This window comes from Pinus tabuliformis, chromosome Q (genome assembly GCF_031772625.1).
Source record: "Pinus tabuliformis cultivar Carrire ecotype Pingquan chromosome Q, CPIR1, whole genome shotgun sequence".
In the NCBI taxonomy this organism is placed as follows: domain Eukaryota; kingdom Viridiplantae; phylum Streptophyta; class Pinopsida; order Pinales; family Pinaceae; genus Pinus; species Pinus tabuliformis.
In genome coordinates this window covers 723,526,540-723,539,154 of record NC_142296.1, presented here as the reverse complement: position 1 = coordinate 723,539,154, position 12,615 = coordinate 723,526,540, and the positions used below count along the sequence as shown (strand labels likewise).

The window sequence follows — 12,615 nt, the reverse complement described above, 5'->3', positions numbered from 1 at the left end:
CCCCTCTCACCCTCGACCCTCAACCTTCTCACCTCCTGCTCCATCCCGCTATTTGACCCAGCTCCACCTGCTGACCACTATTTTCCACACAACCCTAACCCTAACCCTCCCCAAGGGCCGCCTGCTGAAAACCCCTCCCAGCCAGATGCTCACAATATTGAATCTGGGTACGTGCCATAGGTATCCAGCAAACCCTCAGGCTATTTTGTAATGCCTGTGGTTGGGGTTCAAGCTGAGGACACTCTGGCAACACCACTCAGTCCAGTCGATCATCTGCACTCGCACCCTACTGCGCCGTGCACTAGTAAGAAAAAATCAAAGTGCATCAGAGCCTCTGGGAAAGACTACACCATCAAGTTCGGAGAAGGACTTGCAATGGGGGATATTGCAGACAATGCCAACAAGGTTCTGGTAGGCAGGGTCCGTGGACGGACATACACAGCTGAGCGATTAGGGCTCTGGGTAAAGGAGATTTGGGGGCAGACCTTCCAACAGCTGCCCACGGTACAAACCCTAGCTCGAGGATGGTTTGTTCTCCAGTTTGCGAATGAGGATTACACTAATTTAGCTCTGGCTCGCTTCTGGCATATCGAAATGGCACCAGTGCTCCTCAAGCATTGGAGTCCACTATTTGACCCAGAGCGAGAGCAGATCGGAGCAGGCCCACTTTGGGTGAGGCTACCGGGGCTTCCATTACAGTACTGGTCCGAGGAAGTCTTCATCAAAATTGGTAACACTCTGGGTACATATTTGGATTATGATAAAACCATTGTACAGTCCAAAAATCGCTCCTTAGCACGCATATTGGTACACTTGGACACTCGGGAGGGTCTGGAAGAAAAAATTACACTCCAGTGGAGGAACTTCACCAGGGTTCAGATACTGGATTACGAGGGCGTGCCTTTTCGATGCCGCAGATGCCATAAGGTCGGCCACATTTTCAAGGAATGCCCCCTGGTCACCAAAGCATAGGAGACAGCAACAATGCATGGATCGGCATATGCACATGGTACCTCAGTTCAACATGGGAAGAACACCGAACTGGGACCTGATCCACCTCGCAAGGTGACTCCATCCAAGCCTACGAGCCCTGTAGTGAGTACATCCACTAGTCCCCCATCTCCTCCACTGACTCGAGCATGAGCAGTGGTGGAAGCAGCTCGATCAACGAGTACTCCTCTTCCCTCATCTCTTGTTCTATCTTATATTGATGTTTCAAATGTTATGCATCTGCCTGCATCTCATTCCTTTTGCATCCCTCATTCTGCATCCATTTTCTGCAGTTCCCCCCCTCATTTTCTGGTTGACTCCACCACCGCTCCCACCATTCCCCCAGTGAGTTGTTGTCCACCCTCACCTCCTCCATTGGATACCCCATGCCCCTATAACCTCAGGTCTCGATCATTGACAGGTTTTTCCCTACCACTCTCGGGCCTGGGCCTCACTCCCCCCATTTCATCAACCAGACCATCATGGGGCCGAAAATCTTTCTTATCACATACCATCCTCCGAGCAGGGGCTGAGGTCCTCTCTAGGAGATAGTCATCAATTGATCGGGTTCTTAGAGAAAAGCCAACCCCTGCCATTGTTTCCCCATGAAATGCCTCTCTTTCAACTGTAGGGGCATGGCTAGCTCCCCCAAAAAGCTAGCCCTTCGCAGACTATTCTCTGTTACTCCTGTTGACATTATCCTTCTGCAAGAAACCCTAGGGGATGGCATGCTGGTCTCTTCCACCCTTCAGTCCATCTACCCTGGATGGAATTTCACGGCTCTAGATGCCTCGGGTCATTCGGGGGGTTTGGCTATTGGTTATAACCCTCGCACTATCAAAGCCCTTGCAACTTGGGGAGGCAGGGGATACTTGGGATTGGACCTCTATTCTGCTGAATTGGGTAAGGAGCTCAGGGTTATGAATGTGTATGGGCCATGTCAGGGAAGAGAGGCCTTTTGGAATCACCTCCTAACCTTATCCCTGACCTCTAGTTGACAACCTCATCTTAGGCGGTGACCTCAATTTCTCTATTGGATTCAGTGAGTCGTGGGGGTTAGCAGCATAGGTCGATCCTCTCTCAGAGGTCATGGAATCCCTCCTTGATCAGGCACAGCTCATTGATGTGCCTATGATAAAGCCCTTACCCACTTGGAGGAATAGAAGAGTAGGGGAGGCAGCCCTTGCCAGGAGGCTGGACAGGATGGTCATCAAGCATCAGTTACTCCAGACCCTCTCTCATTACAAGCAATGGGTGGGATCTGGTGGCATTTCGGACCACTCTCCCATCTACTTGGAAATCACTGGACTGCCTACAAAACCTCGAGCTCCCTTTAAGTTCAATTTAGTTTGGTTACAGGACCCGAGTTTCTCCGAGATGGTCAAGGAACATTGGGCACACAATCCTCCCTCCCAGTTTCTAACTAAGGTAGCTGTTTTCTGCCACAAACTACTCCAACTAAAGAAGCTCACCATTAAATGGGCCAGAGACAAAAATTTGAAGGACAATCAGACCCTTACTACAGTTGAAGCTGACCTTGCTGGCCTCACTGATGAAAACAACAGAGGTTTTATCAGCCCTGAAGATAAAGCCCATCTAATTGAACTGGAGAACAAACGTGTTGGCATTCTAAAGGATAGAGAGGAAACTTGGAGGTTGAAGAGTCGGGCCATATGGCTCAAAGCAGGAGATGATAACACCAAGTACTTCCAAAATTTTTCCAAAGGAAGGAAATCTGCCAACACTATTTGGCAATTGCCCACTCCGGAAGGGGGCACTGCTCACACCTTTCAGCAGCTCTCTCAATTGGGCATTTCACATTTTAAACAACTCTTCAAAGCCCCTCCTAGAAGTAACTTGGCAGAGATCATTCGAGTAGCAGGGCATTTCCCTCATTTTGTTGAACAAGAAGCCGCAGAAGAGCTCATTGCCCCAGTCACTATTGAAGAATTGGAACAAACCCTTAAGTGGTTCCAAAAGGATAAGAGCCCTGGGCCAGATGGGTGGCCTATCGAATTTTATTTGGCTTTTTTTTATCTCCTTGGGAATGATCTCCTCAATGTCATTGAGGAATACAGATTGACAGGCAGAATGTATCCAGCTATCAACACCACTTTCATTGCCCTCATCCCGAAATCTGATTCCCTGACCTCCTTCAATGATTTTCGGCCTATATCCCTCTGCAACACTCTTTACAAGATTATAGCCAAAATCATTGCAAATCAGCTTCGCCCCATCCTATCTCTTCACATCTCCCCTGAACAGTTTGCTTTTCTCCACAATAGGCAAATCCATGAAGCCATTGGTACAACTCAGGAAGCCATCCACTCCATTAATCAAAAATCCCTTAAGTGTACCATCCTCAAGATTGATCTTGCAAAATCTTTTGATCATGTATCATGGCTATTCATTAAAATGATTCTCATTCATCTTGGCTTCCCCAATGAGTACATAAACTGGATCTTTTGCTGCATCAACTCTGTCACTTACAGTATCCTCATAAATGGCTCTGCTACACCCTTCTTTCATGCTGATCGTGGCCTGAGACAGGGATGTCCACTGTCCCCTCTGCTTTTCCTATTGGTAATGGAGGGCCTCAGTAGACTCATTGCCTCAGCAAAGAGGGAAGGTAGATTACAAGGCCTCAAAATGTCTGACCTATTCTACCTCACCCACCTGCTATTTGTGGATGATATTTTGATTTTCTTAAATGGCAGCACCAGGGACTTGGACACCTTCCACGAGATCCTCAAGCTTTTTGAAGTAGCCACTGGTATGTCTGTCAACCACTCCAAGTCCACCATCACTACATCTGGTCTAAATCCTACTGAATCCAGATCTGCAACCCATCTTTTTCCTTTCATCCCACACCGTCTCTCAGAGGGTCTCAAATATCTGGGCTTCCGGATCAAGCCAAACTACTATCGCATTGCCGACTGGACTTGGTTAGTTGTCAAACTAGAAAAAAGACTAAATAGCTAGAACCATAGACTACTCTCCAGAGCTGGGAGGCTAGTCCTGATTAAATCAGTTTTGAAAGCCACCCCAGTCTACTGGATGTCGCTTGCATGGATACCTCGGGGAATCCTCAGTCGCATGCAACAACTTTGCAGTCGATATCTATGGAAGGGGCACAAGGAAGGTAAAATTTTTGCATGGGTGTCTTGGAAATCCATCGCCCTGCCAAAGAAATGGGGGGGATGGGGGTTAAAAGAGCTCCCTCAGTTTGCAAAAGCTCTTGCAGCCAAAATGAGTTGGACCCTCCTCACTGCTAGCAATCTCTAGACAACTGTTTCATTCCACAAGTACATCTGGCCACTACAGATCTTGGACTGGGCACGTCAACAAACCTAGAATAGTGGAGGCATCTCTATAGTTTGGAAAGCCATTCTACAAACAATGCCTTTTATAAGGACTGCTCTTGCTTGGCGCATCAACAATGGTCACTCTGTGAGAATCGGTATCGATCCTTGGATTGGAGGGGGAAATCTGTATCATTTACCTCTGGATCTTATAGCCTTCCTACACCACAGAGAGGTCTCGACCATTGCCCACATTGCCACCCAAAACCCTCGGTTTTATCTAGGACATCAATGGAAATCAGCTCATGATCTCGACATCCCTGAGCAATGGCAGCACACTTGGTCTATGTATACAAGGGCACTTCAGGAGGCACACATCATACTAAATCAAGAACCTGACACCCTCGTTTGGACTCCAGCTGCACATGGGAAATATAGTCCAAAGCTCAGATACCTTCACCTGATGGAAGCCCGGAAACCTTTACATCTACAAAACTGGTGGCAGAACCTATGGAAATTAAAAGCTGCCCCTCGATCAAGGCTTTTCATGTGGTCGGTACTTAATAACAAGACCCCCACGGGTGAGGCCCTCATGCACAGAGCGATTTATGGTCCGAGCAGATGTGTTTTATGCCAGCAAGCTTCCGAATCCAATGAACACTTATTCCTATTTTGTACACTTGTCACACACTTCTGGCAAGATATCACACAGCAGCTTAGAATCAGGAATACATGGCAAGGGGCATCTCTTATTCAAGCCTGGCATTGCTGGACAACGACTCACCCTAAACATAATGAACAGTGCCTACCTCTCATTATTTGCTGGACTATTTGGCTTGGAAGGAATCGCTGCATCTTCAAGAACCAGCCTGTAAACTGGCAGCTGCTCACAGTACAAGCTCTGTCTACTTACAATGATGTCCCTGAGGATCTGCCTACTCGATCCCGCATTATTACTGGACCGGGAAACATTGATAAAACTTGGCCATGGGCCTACTTCGACGGGGCCGCATAGATACATGGTTGTGGAGGGGGATTTTGCTTATACCTTTCCGAACAGCACTTCTACAAAGTCAAACTAGGCCTGGGAGATGGAACCAACAACTATGCTGAGCTCTTAACCCTTAGACATTTGCTGCATTTCACCCTTGCGCATGATTGCATCTCTGTTCAGATTTTTGGCGATTCACAAATTATCATTAACTGGTTCAATGATATAAATCAATGTCATGCCATTTCCCTTCAAAATCTTTTATCTGATGTGAAAAATCTCAAAACAGGATTTAATCTGATCACATGTCAACACATTCACAGGGAAAACAATGAAGATGCTGACGGGCTTTCCAAGGAGGGCTCGTTACTTCCCAGAGGCTTATGGATAATCAGCAAACAGGTGGACACAGAAATATATCAATACCACCATAGGCCGTACATAGACCGGGAATATCACAGGGTGGATCGGCCATAGGAATATGGCTGCTTTTTTGTTTTGTTTATATGCAGACTATCTATTGAACACCACTGTATATTTATTTTTTTGCTTTTTGTTATTAGCCCCAACACAGACAGTTTTTTTATCTTGGCAAGATGACCAGCAGGTCATGATATTTTCACTATGCAAAATATGTATATAGCTCACATCTGAATCAGTTTTGATAACGCATATGCCTACAGGCATCTACTACATGTAATTTTTTCTCATTAATGAAAAGATTACGATTTTTCTCTTTGGAAAAAAAACATCAATGTGGATGGTTGAGAGGCACTTGAAATCATCAAAGGCTTTGGTCAGACAAAGAGCACGTCCTGAGGGTTCTATGGTATAGGGATATATGGTATATCAAACCATGGTTTATATTTATCAATATAGTGGGAAATAGGAAATATTATGAATGTATTGGATCACATTTGGGATGTCAACTCCATGGACAATCTTGAAGGGGAGCACCTATTTCGGAAAGGTAGAATGGGAAAAGTGAGATGTAAGTAGATGTACAGTGTGGATTTATAGCACGTTTGACTTTTCAATTTTTATGTATATCATACTTATTTAATTTTTAGTCTTCCTGCATTATCCATTATTATGAAGGTATAACATGGTAACCAATTATATATATGTGAATTGTTTTATTTTAAAACAACCAGTCCAAAGTGGGATGCAATACATTTATACATTGCAGACAATCAATATTGGATGAAGGTATGGATTGAATGATACAAACAAGATAATAATGATAGGTTATCATGGTATGGTGTTTCTACATTGGTCAAAGAAGCTCAAAGTAGTGGAGATACCAATCTTACACAAAGGGAAATTGATTTAGCATATGGTTTTAAATATTATAAGGAAAGCATATTCACCCATACTACTTAGTTTTTTTACAATTATATTGATGCATATAGCGTGTTTGTTTTCTTAATTTTCAAAATTTGTAAGTATAAATATGCATGCTTATCAATTGACAATGCATTTTTTATGTGTTTTATGTATTGGAGTTGAAGCACCACAACAAAACGTGGTGAATGGATGCAAATTTAGCATCAAAAGGTTGAATGAAAAGATGAAAACTTATAATAGTGGGATAATTGCAGTATTTCAAGTTATCAATGTTTCTTGCGGAGGTGACTGACATCCAAAATTCTCTGAGAATCGATACTGTGGGTATATGCATGATATACTTGAGTGTGACTTTGAATCCATCAAAATAGTTGTGTTTGATGTCAAAGGTTTTAGGCTACGAATCCATGAACGTGACCCTAATAGAATTTTTATTGAGCATCCTAATGAATTTACAATGGTTGCAAAAAGGAATCCCAGAGGAAGGTTCGTAAAGTGTAATGTAGAGGAAGAAGATGATGTGGAGGAGTAGGGGGTTAATGCAGTGTCAGATGAAGATGTTCAATAAGTTAAAGGAATATATGTTAATCAATACAATGTTAATTTGGACTAATTATATGATATTGACAATGTGTCAAATGAAGAACTTGAAGAAGTAGAAACAAATGTAGAATAGCATGTTCCAGGTGATGATATACTGGACGACGATGATGATGATGGTGACGATGCTAATATGGTGAATCATTTGTACACAAATTCTAAACTGTATGATACAAATGATGAGATGTATGAGGAAGAATATTAATGATATCAAAATGCTGAAAACTACAAAGTATGTATTTATATGTTTTCAATTGGTTTGCTCTCTTTCATTCACCTTAAGTTTTTATTTTCCTAGCTTTTATGTTTTTATGTTTATTTCAAATATATTATAGTAGATAGATAGTGTATGAAGGAATTGACAGTGATGTGAGGGAGGGGAGGGGACATATGAGTTTACACCTTCATGTTCTTGACCTTGTTAAGTAGAGAATATATTATTCTTGAAATGAATAGAAGCCCATTTAAGTTTATACCATGATTTCTAATTTTGATTCTAATGGTTCGTTAAATAGATGTACCAAAAGATTTGGATGGCGGGTGAAGCACAAGATGGGGCGGTTAGGAAAACATGCGAAGTAAGGTCAGCCAATGACTGGCCTACATGAATTGAGTTCCCACCAGGGTGTCTCATAATGACTTTTAGGAAATTGGCTAAATTAATGTTTAGGTGTTAAAATACAATTTATAATTGATTGATTATGCAACATGGGCGTAATAACTAATGATAATATTTTGTTTTCATCGATGAGCTAATGATGGGTTTTGACTGATTTCCACAACAAGGGAACGTTCGTGCCCTGGATGCACCTGCATGAAGGCAGTATGCCTAAGTGCCCTTGGTGGCGTCGCGAGTTGGGCACACCAAGACATCTGCTTGGTACAGGTGCCTATGCGATGAGTTGGTGGGTTGACTCAACTTGGAAAGGAGCACCCACATAAAAGAAGTAAGGTTTGCCCATGACTGCCCATAAACATGGTTCCCACCAAGGAGTCTCATAATGATTTTTAATTAGAAAATTGACTAAAGTAATGTTTCAGCGTTAAAATTCGATTTATAATTGATTGATTATGCAACATGGTACTACGAAATTATAATATTTTGTTGTCATTCATGGGCTAATGATATGTGTTCATTGATTTGCAGAGTGGGGCAAATGCCTGTGCCCTAGGCATGCCCTCATGAAGAAGGTGGGGCACTTAGCACCAATGGGGGCGTCATGTGTTGGCCATAACAGGGCACCCGTGGGATGAGTTGATCGGTTTTCCTGACTTGGAAAGGGGCATCCGCACAAAAGAAGCAATTTCTTCCCATGACTTCCCATGAACAAAGTTCCCACAGGGGGTCTCATAATGATTTTTAGAAAATTAAGTAAATTAATGTTTCAGTGTTAAAAGTTGGTTTATAATTGATTGATTATGCAACATGGTACTAAAAAAATAGAATATTTTTTTCATTGTTGGGCTAATAATTTTTGTTCACTAATTTTCACAGTAGGGTGAATGCCCACACCCTGGGCACACCTGCCCGAAGGTGGGGCACCTGGGCACCCATGGAGTGTCACATGGGGACACGTTAGGGCGCCCATGTGATGCGTTAGTGGGTCAGACCGACTTCAAAAGAGGTGCCCACACAAAAGAAGTAATTTCAGCCCATGAATACCCATGAATAGAGTCCCCGCAAGGGGGTCTCATAATGATTTTTAGAAAATTAACTAAATTAATGTTTTCGGTGTTAAAATTCAGTTTATAATTAATTGATTGTGCAGCATAGTACTTACAAATTATAATATTTGTTTTCATTGAGGATCTAATTATTTGTGTTAACAAATTTTCACATGAGGGTGAATGCCAGAGCCTGCATGAAGGCAGGTGCCCAGGTGCCCATGGGAGCATCATTTGTTGGGCATGCCAGGGCGCCTGATGCCCATAGGAGCATCACGTGTTGGGAATGTTAGGGTGCCCATGTGACAAGTTGGTGGGTCAACCTAACTTTGCAAGGGGCGCCTGCACAGAAGAAGTAATGTTGGCCCATGGCTACCCATGAACAGAGTTCTCACAAGGGGGTCTCATCATGATTTTTAGAAAATTAACTAAATTAATTTTTTGGTGTTAAAATTTGATTCATAATTGATTGATTATGTAGCACAGTACTAAAAAAATATAATATTCTATTTTCATTAAGGAGCTAATTATTTTTGTTCATTGATTTGTACATCATGCCAAACACCCACCCCATGGGCACGCTTGCACAAAGGTGGGGCACCCATGGGGGTATCGCGCGTTGGGAACACCAAGGCACCCAGTGCCCATGGGGGTGTTGCATGTTGGGCACACCAAAGTGCCCAACTCCCATGGGGGTGTCATGTGTTAGGCACGCCAGGTTGCCCGCCCAACAGGGGCGCCCATGCGATGAGTTGGTCGGTCGACCTAACTTGGCAAGGAGCGCCCCCAAAAAAGAAGTAATGTCAGCGAATGTGATTTCTCATGAATAGAGTCCCTACAAGGGGATCTCATAATAATTGTTATAAAATTAACTAAATTAAACTTTGGGTGTTAAAAGCTGGTTTCTAATTTATTGATGGGCACATGAGTTGAGAATAGGGATAATGTTGAATTTTTTTTATTTTTTGGTTGTATGGATTGAAATTTGACATGGTTATGGTAGATGCATGCTTTGAAGATATGAGAGGGTTTTGACACTCAAACATGACTCAAAAAAATAATTCGACAATCAAATGACAAAATTATAGCATATATAAATGTCAAGGAGATGAAATAATTTATTACTATTTACTAGTTGCTTGATTATAATGTACTTCATAGTCCAGAGGTTGGTAAAACTCATTACCCAAATTACGTTTGAGAAAACTTCTTACCCTTCATCATCATTTTTGTCATAATAATATTCATCATGAACTGCATTTTATTATCACCATCATATTTGTCATCTTCATCAACATCATCATCGTCGTCGTCATCATCATCTTTGTCATCTTCATCAACATCATCATCGTCATCGTCGTCATCTTTTTCATCCACATCATATTTAACATCATCATCATCATATTTTTCATCCACATCATATTTAACATCATCATCATCATATTTTTCATCCATGTCATATTTAACACCATCATCATCGTCATCATTGTCATCATCATCATCAACATCATCGTCGTCGTCATGATCAACATCATTTATATGAAAAGGAATTATGCCTCAATGAATCTCACATAATTTATTATGTGTCTCTCTTATGCTCTTGGTGTCAAGCTTATTGTTACTTGTTGCGGGCCTTACTATATGTACCAATACACCACTTAACATTTACCAATGACTTGAAATTATGCTTTAATTAATTGACCCTACATAGAGTGACCTGTGAAAGGGGCCAATGTTGAAATTTTTTCAATTTGTTCTTGTATGCATTAAAATTTGACATGGTTAAAGTAGATACATGCATTGAAATTATGGGAGGGTTTGAAGACTCATATACAAATATGGGAGGGTTTGGAAAAGTGTATAAATTAGTAATATGTTTTGAATTATTATTATTATTATTTTCTAAAACAAGTTTTCACCAAGTAGATAAAATGAACAATATGTTTTGATTTGTTTCAAATAGGTTTCTGGATCCATAATATTTAAGAATGTTTTGTGATCAACGTTTCAAGTGTTTATCCTGAAGATGAACCACAGTTGAAGGTTAGAAACATCGATCACAAAACATTCTTAAATGTGATGGATTGAGAAACCTATTTGAAATAAGATATTAGTCGCAAAAGTATGAAATATGAAATGTTTGAGTTATTATTATTTTCTTGTTATATTTTAAACAATTAGTCCAAACATGTTTCATTTCATTTATCATGGTGTTAAGTATTTTTGAAGCTTCTCTTCATGCACACCCAAACATACATGCACTTTATTATTTGGAACTCGCACTTCCAACTCTCTTATGTCACATCACCTTCTATACACTTCACACTCTGATATCAGAAATTCTATATTTAGGTTTCAAATGATATTTAACCTTTACCCTAGCCATTTCTCCACCTAGGATGTAATTTTCAACATTTATCCTATTCATTTCCCACCTAAGATTTAATTTTTATATGTATATAAAAGTATCATGATTTTTGTGCAATGATGAATTTCCAAATGAGGAATAATGTAGCATATTTACTATCATTTAGTTATTTTTTAACGCATTTATTAAGCTCTACATTAATAGCTTGGGAGTTCCACCCTAACTTCAAACTTGATACTAGAATTTTCTTATCCAAATATGATGGAAAAATGCATAAACACATTTGGGATTATTGGATTTGTATCTAAATACTTTCTATATAGAAATTCATAAATATAATCGATTGACATTTTTTTCTTTCTAACAAATACTTAAATTATGTTTCCACCTTTCTCTCTCTATGTATTTCTTTTTACCTCAACCCTCTCTCCCCCACCTCCAACTCCATCTCTTTCTGCCCCTCCCTCTCTCATTCGCTCTCCTCCTTTCTCTCTCTCCGTTTCTCTCCCACCTCCCTTTGTCTCTCTCTATCTCTCTCCGCCCACCAACTCTGTCATTATCTCCATCCCTCTATCCTTCTCTCCCACCCTTATCTCCATCTCTCATTCTTTGTATCTCTATATATATGACCCCAAAACATACATACTATATGATCACCATCTCTTCCTTGTCACCCCCTCTCTCTCTTTCTCCACATTTCTCTCTTTATGTATTTCTTCTTCCCTCCCTATCTCCCCGTCCAACTCCACATCTATGTCCCTCCCTCTCTCATCTCTATCCCTCCCTCTCTCCTACTCTCTATCATCCTTCCTCTCTCTCTCTCTCTCTCTCTCTCTCTCTCTCTCTCTCTCTGCCCTCCAACCCTATCATTATCTCCCTCGCTCTCTCCTTCTGTCTCTCCTCCTCTCCCCCCATCCAACTTTGTGTCTCCCTTCCTCCCTCTCTTACCCTTCTCTCCCTCTCTCACTCCTCTCCTTCTCTCTCTCTCAATTCCTTCTCTCCCCTCTCCTTCACTCTATCTCCATCTCTCCCTTGTCACTCCCTCTATCTCTCCACCTCTATGTCTTTATTATTCCCTCCATACATATCTAGAGTTTAATGTATCATGATATATTAATATATATTATAATATGAAAAAGTTAATATTATATTAAATTTAATATTGTATAAAAAAATTAAAAACAAAAATTTAAAATTTAAAAAAAAAATGAAAAATAAATAAAAATTAAACACAACCATATATAACATAAAAAATAAAACAAAGCCAAATTAGCTCCCTATTAACTTGTCATGTGAGCCTTTCCCTTGTCCAAGCTTTCCTTCATCCACCTCTAACCTGCAAGAAGAAAGCC

General features: G+C 41.1%; 2 protein-coding genes across 2 annotated transcripts; both read left to right on the top strand.

The window, feature by feature from the left end:
* Positions 1-210: 210 nt before the first annotated feature.
* On the top strand, positions 211-972 carry LOC149221581 (uncharacterized). Its single transcript, XM_089387420.1, has one exon. The coding sequence runs from the start codon at positions 211-213 to the stop codon at positions 970-972; it is 762 nt and encodes a 253-aa protein (XP_089243546.1).
* Positions 973-4,389: 3,417 nt separating this feature from the next.
* On the top strand, positions 4,390-5,307 carry LOC149221580 (uncharacterized). The gene has a single exon (XM_089387419.1). The coding sequence runs from the start codon at positions 4,390-4,392 to the stop codon at positions 5,305-5,307; it is 918 nt and encodes a 305-aa protein (XP_089243545.1).
* The last annotated feature ends 7,308 nt before the right edge of the window (positions 5,308-12,615 follow it).

What these genes read in the sequence shown, in the direction of transcription:
- LOC149221581 (XM_089387420.1), top strand. Translation starts at nt 211, where the DNA reads ATGCCTGTGGTTGGGGTTCAAGCTGAGGACACTCTGGCAACACCACTC.
- LOC149221580 (XM_089387419.1), top strand. Translation starts at nt 4,390, where the DNA reads ATGCCTTTTATAAGGACTGCTCTTGCTTGGCGCATCAACAATGGTCAC.